This window comes from Pelophylax lessonae, assembly GCF_965119305.1.
Source record: "Pelophylax lessonae genome assembly, chromosome: 6".
NCBI classification, from domain to species: domain Eukaryota; kingdom Metazoa; phylum Chordata; class Amphibia; order Anura; family Ranidae; genus Pelophylax; species Pelophylax lessonae.
In genome coordinates this window covers 281,896,223-281,908,757 of record NC_138773.1, presented here as the reverse complement: position 1 = coordinate 281,908,757, position 12,535 = coordinate 281,896,223, and the positions used below count along the sequence as shown (strand labels likewise).

The 12,535-nt window shown below is 43.0% G+C and overlaps 1 protein-coding gene across 1 annotated transcript in view; it reads left to right on the top strand.

The window, feature by feature from the left end:
• The window catches only part of EPC2 (enhancer of polycomb homolog 2), a 102,603-nt gene extending 92,628 nt beyond the window's left edge, over positions 1-9,975 (top strand). Inside the window, exons 12-14 of the mRNA XM_082260339.1 lie at positions 4,559-4,721; positions 6,108-6,441; positions 8,820-9,975. Coding sequence (XP_082116465.1) covers positions 4,559-4,721; positions 6,108-6,441; positions 8,820-8,892 — 570 coding nt within the window. The 3' untranslated portion in view covers positions 8,893-9,975. The remainder of the gene's footprint in view (positions 1-4,558; positions 4,722-6,107; positions 6,442-8,819) is intronic.
• Positions 9,976-12,535: the final 2,560 nt, after the last annotated feature.

The window sequence follows — 12,535 nt, the reverse complement described above, 5'->3', positions numbered from 1 at the left end:
CATCTATAAGTAGTCTGCTGGCGTAAGGTTGCTGCATACAACGCTTTTGCTTTGTAAATGATCAGATCACTGAACATTTCTCAGATTACCATAACCTGATAATCTGATTGTTTAGCGGAAAATAAGGCTTTAGACTGAAAATTTAAGAGGCTAGATTTGTTTTTTTTTTCCCTGTTTTTTTTTTTTGTGTTATTTGTAAGTCCAAAAACTGCCTGTCACAGAATTTCATGTGACACTTGCAAATCTTATGCTGCAGTGTTTTGCTAATGACGGATATTGGACATGTTACTGCAAATGTGTTGACTCATTTTGACTTTCTACAATATCTGCCCTGTATTTTTCATTCTGAGCACTTAATATAAAGGCTGCCAAATTGTTGGCGGAATTGCAATGCAGACATTGTGTAAAGCTAATAGGACTTGGATGTTTTAATGGTCACACAACAGTCAACACTCTTGATGTTGGGTTTAGTGAACAGGTAGAGGGTCCGTATGTGCTGCTGGTGATTAGGTGGGCATCCTTCTTTGACAGCTCATTGAGTTTACTACTTCTCCGGAGGGCTTAGTGGTGATACCCGGCATCCTAGGTAACCACCACTAACTTTTTTTTTTTTTTTTCTACTGCATTTAATAAGAACTAGATTTTTTGTTGGAGGGGGTGACCCCTCACTCCCATGTTCAGAAGGCTGATTGTAGAACCCTCTCTTACCTTGTTTGCTGGGTTATTCTCCTAGCACAAATCCAATACTGTCCTGCTGTAGTCTGCCGCATGCCTAATCCTGTGCCACCATCTTCTTTGCCTATGTCATTGGGGCCCGGTTGTCTCTTCTGGGTTATTGCAGCTGGCCTACAATGCGTCCCCATGGCCCTGAAGCCTCCTTGGATGGCACTTGAGTATTGCAGCAAGCTGGGGGCTTTTTGCTTAGGTGAGAAAGTCAAAAGCCCTAGCTGCTGCAAAACTTAAAAAAAAAAAAAATGGGTATTTAAAGGAAAAAATGCATTTTGTTTGGAAGAAGCAGTTTATATGCAAGTAAAAAAAAAAGAGGTTAAAGGTCCACTTAAAGTGGTTGTGAAGTCATAGTAAGAAATCATGTAATCCACTCTTACAGCATTATATAATGTGCAGTGTGTGTGTGTAAAGGTATTGTGCGAACTACCCTATTTCTCTATCGTCCATCGACAGACGCAGCCTCATCTCCATGATTTGAGTGGGTTTATGCTCCTCCCATCAGGGGTAGTCTAGGCATGAAAATTTGAATACACGCCCAGGGGGCTGTCTCTCCAGGCATAAACCCCCACTGCACAACCCAGCACATCAGTTTTTCTGCCTAGAAAAGGAGTAGACCTAGGTTTCCTGCTGGGACTCCGGTCTCCGTTTTTTTTATTCTTTTCAGAATATTTTCTTTTATTTCTCTTTACTCGCTAGCTAGTGTTCCGGGAAGAATTTCCTGGTGATTTACAAGCAACGATACCAGCTGGGGCTTCCTACTGGAAAATCTAGATCCTTATGGTCCCCCCAGTCTGACCTACGAGCGTGAGCAGGTTGTAGTTCTGACCTAGGCCTAGCCACAAAGGTGCCCCCTTGTCCAGAGGGGGAGGAGCTGGGGAAGCTCTGTGCTCAGGGGACTTGGGCGTCGGAAGAGTCTTCCTTGCCGATCAATATTCTGGATTTGAGAGCGATCAAGTTCTGCCTGCTTCACTGGAAGAGTCAGCTACACGGATCTCCGGTTCGGGTTCAATCAGACAATGCCACAGCCGTGGCTTACATCAATCATCAAGGGGGCACCAAGAGGTGGCAGAGATTCTGGTATGAGCGGAACACAATGTTTCGGCTCTTTCCGCAGTCCACATCCTGGGTGTGGAGAATTGGCAAGCAGATTATCTGAGTCGTCAGGTGTTGGATCAGGGGGAGTGGTCCCTGCATCCGGAGGTGTTTCATCTCCTTTTTGTCCTGTGGGGTACCCCGGACGTGGATCTGTTTGCATCTCGCCTCAACAGGAAAGTTCAGAGGTTTGTGGCCAGGTCTCGGGGATCCTCTGGCCGACGCCACAGATGCTCTGGTGGCTCCTTGGAGTCAGTATCGCCTGATCTATGCCTTCCCTCCGCTCGTTCTCCTGCCAAGGTTTCTTCACAGGGTGGCGATGGAAGGCATTCTGGTCGTTCTGGTGGCACCAGACTGGCCTCGGTGGTCTTGGTACATAGAGCTGGTAAAAATGGTCGTGGAGCCTCCATGGTGTCTTCCTTTGCAGGAAGATCTACTATCAAGGATCGATCTTCCATCCTGCTTTACGGTTGCTGGCTTTAACGACTTGGCTGTTGAATGCAGGGTGTTGAGGGATAGTCTTTCTGATTCAGTGATTCCTTCCCTTTTTGAAGGCCAGGAAGTCGACATCTAGGAAGATCTATCATCGTACGTGGAAATTGTACATTTCTTGGTGTGACTCACTGCAGCTGCATCCTCGCTTGTTTTCTATAGCTAGGGTTTTGGCCTTTTTACAAAAAGGGGTTGAGCAGCGCTTGGAGTTGGGTACTATCAAGTGCCAGGTTTCGGCCTTGGCTATTTACTTCCAATGTCCATTGGCTATTCATAGTTTGATTCGCACTTTCGTTCAGGGGGTGTGTCATCTGGCCCCTCCGAGGAGATCCCTGTTACCGCCATGGGATCTTAATCTGGTTTTGTCTGTTCTTCTTCAAAAGCCTCCTTTTAAAAATATTAGGGAGATTCCCCTGCTTTCTTTGTCGCAGAAGGTTGCCTTCCTAGTGGCTATCACTTCTGCCTGCAGAGTTTCTAAATTGGCGGCGTTGTCCTGTCCACCTTATTTGATGTTCCACAGGGATAAAGTGGTCCTCCATCCTAATCCGTCCTTTCTTCCTAAGGTGGTGCTGGATTTTCACCTGAATGAAGACATTGTGTTGCCTTCCTTATGTCCTAAGCCTGAACATCACAAGGAATTTGTTTTGCACTCTCTGGATGTGGATCTGGCGATTAAGGGTTTATCTGACAGCTACGGAGTCCTTCAGGAAGTCGGACTCACTTTGTCCGTCAGGATGGTCCTCGCAAAGGTTTGGCTGCATCCGCTGCGACCATTTCGAGATGGTTCAGGCAGACGGTTGTTCAGGCTTATTCGATCAAGGGTCAGGTGAAGGCGCATTCTACTGGAGCGCTGAGTGCCTCTTGGGCTTTTCGCCATCAGGCCTCTGTTGTACAAGTTTGTAAGGCAGCGACTTAGTCGTCTGTGCACACTTGCCAAATTTTACAATGTGCATTTGTTGGCTTCTTCTGATGCCTCTTTTGGCCGCAAGGTATTGCAGGCTGCTGTTTCATAAGAGAATGTTTTTTGTACTTCTCTTCAGGGTATTTTATCTGGGTGAGCTCCTGTTGTTTGGTTGAGCTCCATGTTGCCCGGTTGGCTACGCTTAGCCTTTTGGATTTGATGTTACTGTCTGGTTGCATTTTCCCACCCCTGCGGCTGCGTCTGTCGATGGATGATGGGGAAAATCCGATTTTTTTTTTTTTTTTTTTTTTTGTAGATCTTAGCGTAAAATCTTTTTCTCTGATGTCCATCGACAGAAGCAGCACCCGCCCCTCTGTTTGGGGTTGGTTCTGTTGTCTTCACTGCTTTTAAACGAAACGGATTTGCTGGGTTGTACAGTGGGGGTTTATGCCTGAAGGGAGAGCCCCCTGGGCGTGTGTATTCAAATTTTCCTGCCTAGACTACTCCTGATGGGGGGAACATAAACCCACTCCGCTCATGGAGATGAGGCTTCGTCTGTCGATGGACATCCAGAGAAAAAGATTTTACGGTAAGATCTTACAAAAATCTTATTTTACTGCGCTGCTGGGCGCTAACTGGACCTCCTGCTGCTTTCCTTCCCCTGCTCCGAGCACTACAGCGAGAGGGGTTGAGATTCCCCGCTGACATCAGCCGGGAGGAGAGCAGCGGAAGGTCACATTAGCACCCAGCAGCGCTGTAAATAAGGTATTTCGCACAAACATTTTACACACAATCCCATAAAGGAGCGGATTACAGGATTTCTTAATAATGCTACAGACTCCCGAGCTGACAGGGAGGGGAGAGGAGAACAGCAGAATGACGGAGGCACGTAAACTGACCACGGTAATCCTAGATCAGCAGCCATAATTACTGTGGTCAGCACAGGCGGGGGGGGGGGGGTCACAGGAACTGGCAGGATCAACCAGGTTTTTTAGAACCTAGACCGGGGTAAATGACACACCACATGCACTGTGCTGTGTATCATTCTTTGAAGGATCAGTTTGCTTATTTTTATATTTTTGTGTTACAACCACTTTAAAAACTCTCTCGCCTGCTACAAAATTGTGCCTGCACTGCCTTAATTGGTAATCTGTGAACGCATACAGCGCTAATTATGTCACTCTGAGACCGATACGCACTGAAAAATTACATGTTAGGAGGTTTATGTGCCTAGGCTTCCACAGTGCCACCTACAAGCGAGAAGTAGTGCACCAAAGCATAGCTGTAGTTTACTAACTTTTTGCTTTTACCAGGCGATTTTTACATTGTGATTTTGTTTTTCAGGGCTCTGGAATATATGACTGCGTGTCCAAGACACTGGACTCGGCTAGCGCCCATTTTGCTGCATCCGCTGTGGTCAATTCACCAGCACCAGGCCGCAGTGAAGTGACCAAGGATCAGAGTACAGTCCACAGTAACCTGAACGGTGTTGTCCAACCTCCAGGAGGTATGTTTTTTTTCGTTGCGTTTTTTTCATGTTTAAAATACCATTAAAAAGCAGTTAGTTCAGGTTAACAGGGTGACAGCCTTGTCAATTGTAGTAAATTATGCTAAATTCAGAAACCTATTCTCAAGTGGTTGTATAGATGCACAGTTCTTGGGCAGCTATCTGCCTTATATTATTATACACACAACACACAGGTATGAGAGAACTTCCTCATTCCACTCATGCAGGGCCTGGCAATGCCGCGGGAGTCTGCAAAGAACTAGATGAGGCGGAGGCAAGTTGGGCACAAGCTGCCAAAGTTTATTTTTCCTATTATCAACTGGTGATTGGTTGCTCGGAGCACCTAGCAGCCAATTACCAGCTTGTTAATACAAAAAGTTAACTTTGGCAGCTCGCGCTCTGCTCTAATTCTCTGCATCCTAAATCCTGTAAAAGTGTCATTCATTGGTTTTAATTTTTTTCATGCTATATTTAATATAGCATTAAAATATTTACTTAACAAGACAGATTGTGTACAGTGCCTATAGTAGCCAATCATATTTTATCCTTATTTTATTTGTCAGTCAGTTTAATGAAATATGCTTTATGTTAATATTATTAAAGTTGTTAATATTTATTTTTGTACCTTAATTCTGCTTAAAACAATTAACAGTGTCCTATAATGAGATAATTTACAAGGGCGTGTTTAGGGGTGGAAAAAGGAGCATAGTGAAATTTGGTGGAGCCGCTGGGGGCAAGAAACTCTTGATGCCTGGCTAGTAGCTAAGAACTTGAAAATTTGAGCCCTGATGTAAGCATGGAAATGTGGGAGCTGCCAATGTTGATTTTGTTTTTAAAAGCGGACTGTGGGGCATCCTTGTCTTGGCTTCACTACCTACTATTTGTTCTGGAACAGCATGCAGTACCTCCGTTCTGGCTTCACTGGCCACATGTTTGTTCATCTACTGAAGCAGTAAAACATGATGAGGGTGACTTTCATCCTGATCTGTATATTCTGTTTTCACAGGTGCTTTGCCCTGAGTCTTTCAAAAACAAGTCACTATTGGTAGGGCCCATAGGTCTATTCTTGACCTGGGGTGGCTCTCCAGTGTACATCTATAGGATCTGTAGTTGTGCATCACACTATAAATGTATGGACAAGGCTGATGAAATCATGAAGAATAAAAAAGTGAAAGATGGGAGGGAAGAGAACCATATCAGGCTTAGTCCACATCAAGGCTCTTGGGGGCTCATTAAACTCAGTGCACTACTGCTTTTGTGTAGTCCCACTGGCATTAGAATCTTAAGTTTATGACTTTCATTCCTCTTAACATTGCCAGTCAGCTGACTTGTTGATGTCAAAGATTTAACGGAAACCTTTGTGTTTTTTTTTTTTTTTCTACCCAGGGAACGCTAAAACGCTGTACTCCACTAATGTGGCGCTATCATCCAGCCCAGGGATCTCCACCGTTCAGCTTGTACGGACAGTAGGACATCCCACCACTAACCACTTAATCCCAACCTTATGCACAAGTACTCCCCAGACCCTTCCTATGAGTAATTCCTGCCTAACGAACACCGTTCACCTCAACAACGTCAGTGTTGTGTCACCTGTCAATGTGCATATCAACACAAGGACTTCTGCTCCATCTCCCACAGCCTTAAAACTTGCCACAGTCGCTGCCAGCATGGACCGAGTGCCAAAGGTTACTCCAAGCAGTGCTATCAGCAGCATAGCCAGGTGTGTATTAGATCAATAGTTTCACACTCTTTGTTTTTTAAGGCTTCAATTTTTCTGTGTCGTATAGGATTTAGAGGTGTGTTTGTGTACATTTGAAACCGAAAAAATATTAGTCATTCTGTTTAGCCACTCTTGTAATTGTCATACTTCTGCCACAATGTATAGACAGTGTTCCCAGCCTTGAGTTGTGCAGCTTCATTTGTCACCTCCTCAGCTTCTCCCTGCTCTTAGGACTATAGATGCTTTCCATGCTGTCCCCCTCCTGTAAACTTGCCTTTTCATCCACTCAGCCACTGTGGCTCACACTGTTAGTATTGCTACTTGCAAATTGATTTCTGGTCTGCGTTGGACAGGGAGAGATTAGAGTGACCCTGTCACTTTCAAAAGAAGCCTGGGATGTAACAGAAAATCAATGTCTTCAAATGGTGCCACTTTGCTGCTCCCCGGCCACTGCAGGTGTTGGATATTTCTGGGTGCGTCAAACTAAAAAACAGAAATAGAAAAGACAGAACGCACCGGCTTCTAGTGCAACACCGTTTATTGTTTTTGTAACCTCAAACGTTGTTGCACCAATAGCCGGTGTACTCTGTATTTTCCATCTATGTTTTTGCAGTTATCCCGCTGGTGGACGGAGCAGCACGGCACATCATACACCATCATGACCACAAGGACACTGAATTAAAGGAGTTGTAAAGTCAGGAAAGATTTTTTTTTTTTTTTTAACTTAACCACTTTAAGACTGGAAGGATTTGTCCCCTTCCTGACCAGGCCCTATTTGCGATTTGGCACTGCGTTAATTTAACGGACAATTGTGCGGTCGTGCGACACTGTACCCAAATAAAATTGATGTCCTTTTTTTCCCCAAAAATAGAGATTTCTTTTGGTGGTATTTGATCACCTGTGCTGTTTTTTATTTTTTGCGCTATAAACAAAAAAGAGCGACAATTTTGAAATAAAAAACAATATTTTTCACATTCTGCTATATGACATTCTCAAAAAAAATGTAAAAATCTAATTTTTTTTTAACATTTTAGGCCAATTTGTTTTCTGCTACATATTTTTGGTAAAAAAAATCGCAATAAGCGTATTTTGATTGGGTTGCGCAAAAGTTATTGCGTCTACTAACTACGGGAAAGATTTGTATTTTTTATTTTTTTACTAGTAATGACGGCGATCTGCGATTTTTTTTTTTTTTTGGGACATTGCGGCGAACCGATCAGACCCCTAACTGACATTTTTGACACTTTTGGGGGTACCAATGACATTACTACAGTAATCAGTGCTAAAAATATGCACTTTTGCTGTAATAATGCCATTGGCAGGGAAGGGGTTTACCCTGTGGGTGATCAAGGGGTTAAATGTGAGCCTAGGGGAGTAATTCTAACTGGGGGGGGGGCGTGGCTTCTGAAATGACCATAGACATGTGATTCTACATAGAAGGATCACATGGGCCCTGTGATCATTTCAGAGAGAAGAACGGTCAGCTGTGTTTACAACATCTAACCGTTGTTCTCTCTCAGTGGGGAGCGATCACAGGTGCCAGGCGGCAATCGGAGCCGCCTGACTTGTGCATTGGCTTCCCTGCTGCTCAGTGGGGGTGAAAGGTCAACATCGGTTTGCGCAGGAGAGCCACCCTGCGTAAAAAGGCGGCGGGTGGTCGGGAAGCAGTTAATGCATTCTATGCATTAAGATAAAAAACCTTATGGGTGTAGTAGCCTTCCCAGCACCCCTAATACTTACCTGAGGCCCCTCTTTCCAGAAATGTCTACAAGTCTCTCGGCTGTCCGGGACTCTCCCTCCTGATTGGCTGAGACACAGCCTCGGTGCCATTGGCTCCCGTGGCTGCCAATCTGAGAGAGAGGGGGCGGGGCCGTGTGGCAGCTTCGTGTCTGAATGGACACACGAAGCTGCAGCTTGGCTCGGGTGCCCCCATAGCAAGCTGCTTGATGTGGGGGCGCTCAATAGGAGGGAGGGGCCAGGAGCAGGAACGAGGGACCCGAGAAGAGGAGGATCCGGGCTGCTCTGTGCAAAACTACCTGCACAGAGGAGGGAAGTAGAACAAGACAGGATTCCGAGATTGAGGCAGAGGGAGGTTTTCTTTTTGAGTTGTCTGTGTACCTTTATGAAGACACTATTCTGAAGTAAAATAATTTGCATATCAAAGATTGTATCCTGTTTTCTTGAGAGAGAGATAGTTATAATTTTTGTTTTAATAAAAAAAAAAAATCTAAATGGGCATCTAAATAAATGTAACTTTATTAAAGATAGATACAGATCAGCTTTACGTGGTATTTTATATAGCTTCCTTGTCCTTCTGAATGTCAAGAATGCAAAGACCTCTGTGGTAATAAACATTTTTCTTTGTTTTTTTTTTTCAGAGAGAACCACGAGCCGGAAAGGTTGGGTTTGAATGGAATTGCAGACACAACAGTAGCAATGGAGGTGACATAACTTCAAAGCATGGACTTTGCCTGACTGTTCAGGCTTTACCTTTCCACCGAAAATGCAAAGCGCTATTCTCTGCGGATCAGAGCGCGCTAACATGGACCTAACCACAGACTGTGTATGGGGCATCTTCCCATTCCACTCTATGTACATTTTGTAAAATCGGATAAAATCACTACCTTGTAAAATAGATTATTTGTATCATCCATATTATTTCTGTTACTTGAATAGTTGATATTCATCATCATGCTTTTGCACTTGAATTTGCAACTGAATGGATATAAAAAAAAGAAAAAACAAATCTTTAATGGGATCATGAGCATGAAATGGGGTCCTGCATCACTTGTTTTAACTATTTATTTTGCCATGTTTACATTTTGTATCTTGTACAAATAAATCCAACTTTGTGTCTGAAGCAAACGTCAAAGTGGGCCCGTTTCCTGTACACAGAGGAGCTGCCGTTTTTTTTTGTTTATGTTTTTTTTGTTTTATTTTGTTTTTTGTTTGTGGCTAAGCCAATAGCCACCTTGTCAGCTCATGCATTGGTGATGTCACCTGTCTCTAGTGAACTGATTGGTAGCTTACCTCTTATTGGCTCAGCCTGCAAAATGGCCGCTTCTTGCTGTGTATAGCTAAGCGGCCCAGCTTAAACCTTCATAGCTAGGAAATAAAACCCTCTTGTAATTTTTTTTTTTTTTTTTCTAAAACGACATGTAAAGTTTTTTTACTTTCATTTTTTTTTTTTTTTTTAAAGAATCATTTTACATTACCAACCCCCCTCATCCCCCTTTTTTTATTTGTAATAGTCAGCACTTCATTGTCGGATACAAAGTTTGAGGCAAACATAGTATTTTCAATTACCAGGGGGAGGGAGGGTTTAATGCATACAAAATATAATGTAGACACACGCTCTTTTCCATATATTTTGAATGTACATTTCTATTTATAATTCCAGTTTATAAGAGTAACAGTCTATTGAAGGAAATAAGCATTTGGCACCTGAGCTGCATAGATATTTCCATTTTATCTTAAAGAAAACACCTATTTTATTCCTCCCTCAGACTTTAATGAAGGATTCTGGTGAGCACTGTCTGGATATGAAATGTTTGGTACATTAGTATAAATTGTAACAAAATTGATGTGAGTAGTTTTTGTGTATGTATATGGGCATGGAGGGAAGCCACAACTAAGAATCAAAGTGAGAAATGAATTGATCAGTAAGTATACTGTGCAGCCTGGAAATCTAATACTAACTTGATGATATTCTGAGCCAAACCCTTTTAGCCAACTCCAAAGTTGTGCAATTTTCAGTATACAACTTTGGAGTCCGACTTTGTAGTGACTTTCATGAATTCTCCTGTCAAAGTCAGATAAAAGTAGTGGGGGAACCTTTCTGAAGTTGCAGCAACTTTAGTAGTGTCAATTGGAACGGCTCTCTTAGAGATGCATGGTGTTTCACATGTTCTGTGGCTTGGGGTATCACAAGTCGGATACCAAGTCACCCACGTGTAAAAGAGTCTTAAGGCCCCTACACACGATAAGAAAATCTGAAGGGAAATTTCGTCCGACCGATCTGCCGATTTTCGGATTGTTAGTATGCTGATTTCGACAGCCGACTCCGACTTTTCGGCCAACAAAATCCTGATGTGCAGGCTATAAAATTGTTGTCGTCCGTCAAAACAACGTCCGATTTTCGTCTCATTAGTACAGATTTCGACGGAAAAAAAATCTTAAGAGCAAGACTAGGCATGCTCAGAGACGAAAGAACACATACAAAACAATCCAACACATGACATCACTTCTGAAGTAGAATTCTGTCGTACGGGAAAATTCGTATGAAAATAACCTCTTCACTTTCCACATCAGACTAGCATGCCACAAAAAACGGACGACAGATCGTTCGATAATCTGATCGTGTGTACGGGGCTTTAGGCTCGGTTCATACTGCTACAACTTGGGATCCCCGACTTGTGAGACCCCAAATAGCAGGACATGTGCAATCCCATGTTAGTTAATGAGAGCGGTTTTAACTTCTTCATCCCCCGGATGGTTTCATGACCAGGCCATTTTTTGGGATACGGCACTGCGCTGCCTTAACTGACAATTGCACGGTCATTCGACACTGTACCCAAATAAAATTGATGTCCTTTTTTTCCCACAAATAGAGCTTTCGTTTTGTGGTATTTGATCACTTCTGCGGTTTTTATTTTTTGCGCTATAAACAAAAGACCAACATTTTTGAAAAAAAATATATATATTTTTTACATTCTGCAATAAATCATACCCAATAAATATAAAAAATCTAATTTCTTTATCAATTTAGGCCATTATGTATTCTGCTACATGATTTTGGTAAAAGGAAAAAACAATTAGGGTACATTAATTGGTTTGCACAAATGTTATAGCGTCTACAAGCTATGGGATGTTTTTATGGAATTTTTATTTACTTGGTGTGTTTTTATTTTTTACTAGTAATGGCAGCGATTTTTAGCAGGACTGTGACATTGCAGGGGACAAAACGGACACTAACTTACACCTAATACAGGCGGTCTCCGGGTTACAAACATCCGACTTACATATGACTCCTACTTACAAATGGAAAGAGATAACCGGAAGTGAGGAGAAATCTAGCCCTAGGAAGGGAAATTCACTCCTGTAAGAGTTCTCATGGCAAAAAGGTGTCTCCACTGAAGATTTATCACTAATCCTTGTTTCCACAACAACCCAAAATTTTCAAAATCTTATTGTAACAGGGACTGAACAGGGGTACAGACAGCAAAATAAACGTTACAGGGGTGGTAACCCTTCCCTATGCTATCCAAAAATCTTAAAAATTATTCTTTTGACTGGGGCTACACTTAAAAAAATATACCTGTTCCGACTTACAAATAAATTCGACTTAAGAAAAAACTTACAGTCCCTATATTGTTTGTAACCTGGGGACCGCATGTCGTGTTCCCTCGGAGTGCTTGCTAACTGTGTTTGGGGTGCTTTGACTGGGGCAAGACAAAGATCTGTGTTCCTGCTTAGCAGAACACAAACTCTCCATCTTCCCCCCCCCCCTCTCACACAACGGCGATCTGCCTTGTTTACATAGGCAGACTGCCGTTCTGCCTCTCTCCCGAATGACGATGAGGTGAACATCGGACCCGCTGATTGGACACGGCGGGTCGCCGATGGGGCACGTCCCAGACCCATTGCACGAAATCCCGTACAGGTACGTGATTTCTCATAGGAGGGCGGCCCTCCCTTAGTATATATGCGTGGGGCGGACCAGAAGTACTGAAGTCGCTTTGACTTTAGAAAAGGTTCCTGTACTAATTCAAGGCTACTTCTATCCAACTTGTGCCTATAGAATTTTATGGAAGTCAGATCCTCATTTACAGTGGTGATCGAAAGTTTGGGCACCCCAGGTAAAAATTTGTATTAATGTGCGTAAAGAAGCCAAGGAAAGATGGAAAAATCTCCAAAAGGCATCAAATTACAGATTAGACATTCTTATAATATGTCAACAAAAGTTAGATTTTGTTTCCATCGTTTATACTTTCAAAGTAACAGAAAACAAAAAAAATGGCGTCTGCAAAAGTTTGGGCACCCTGCAGAGTTAATATCTTGCCCCCTTTGGAAAGTATCACATCTTGTAAACGCT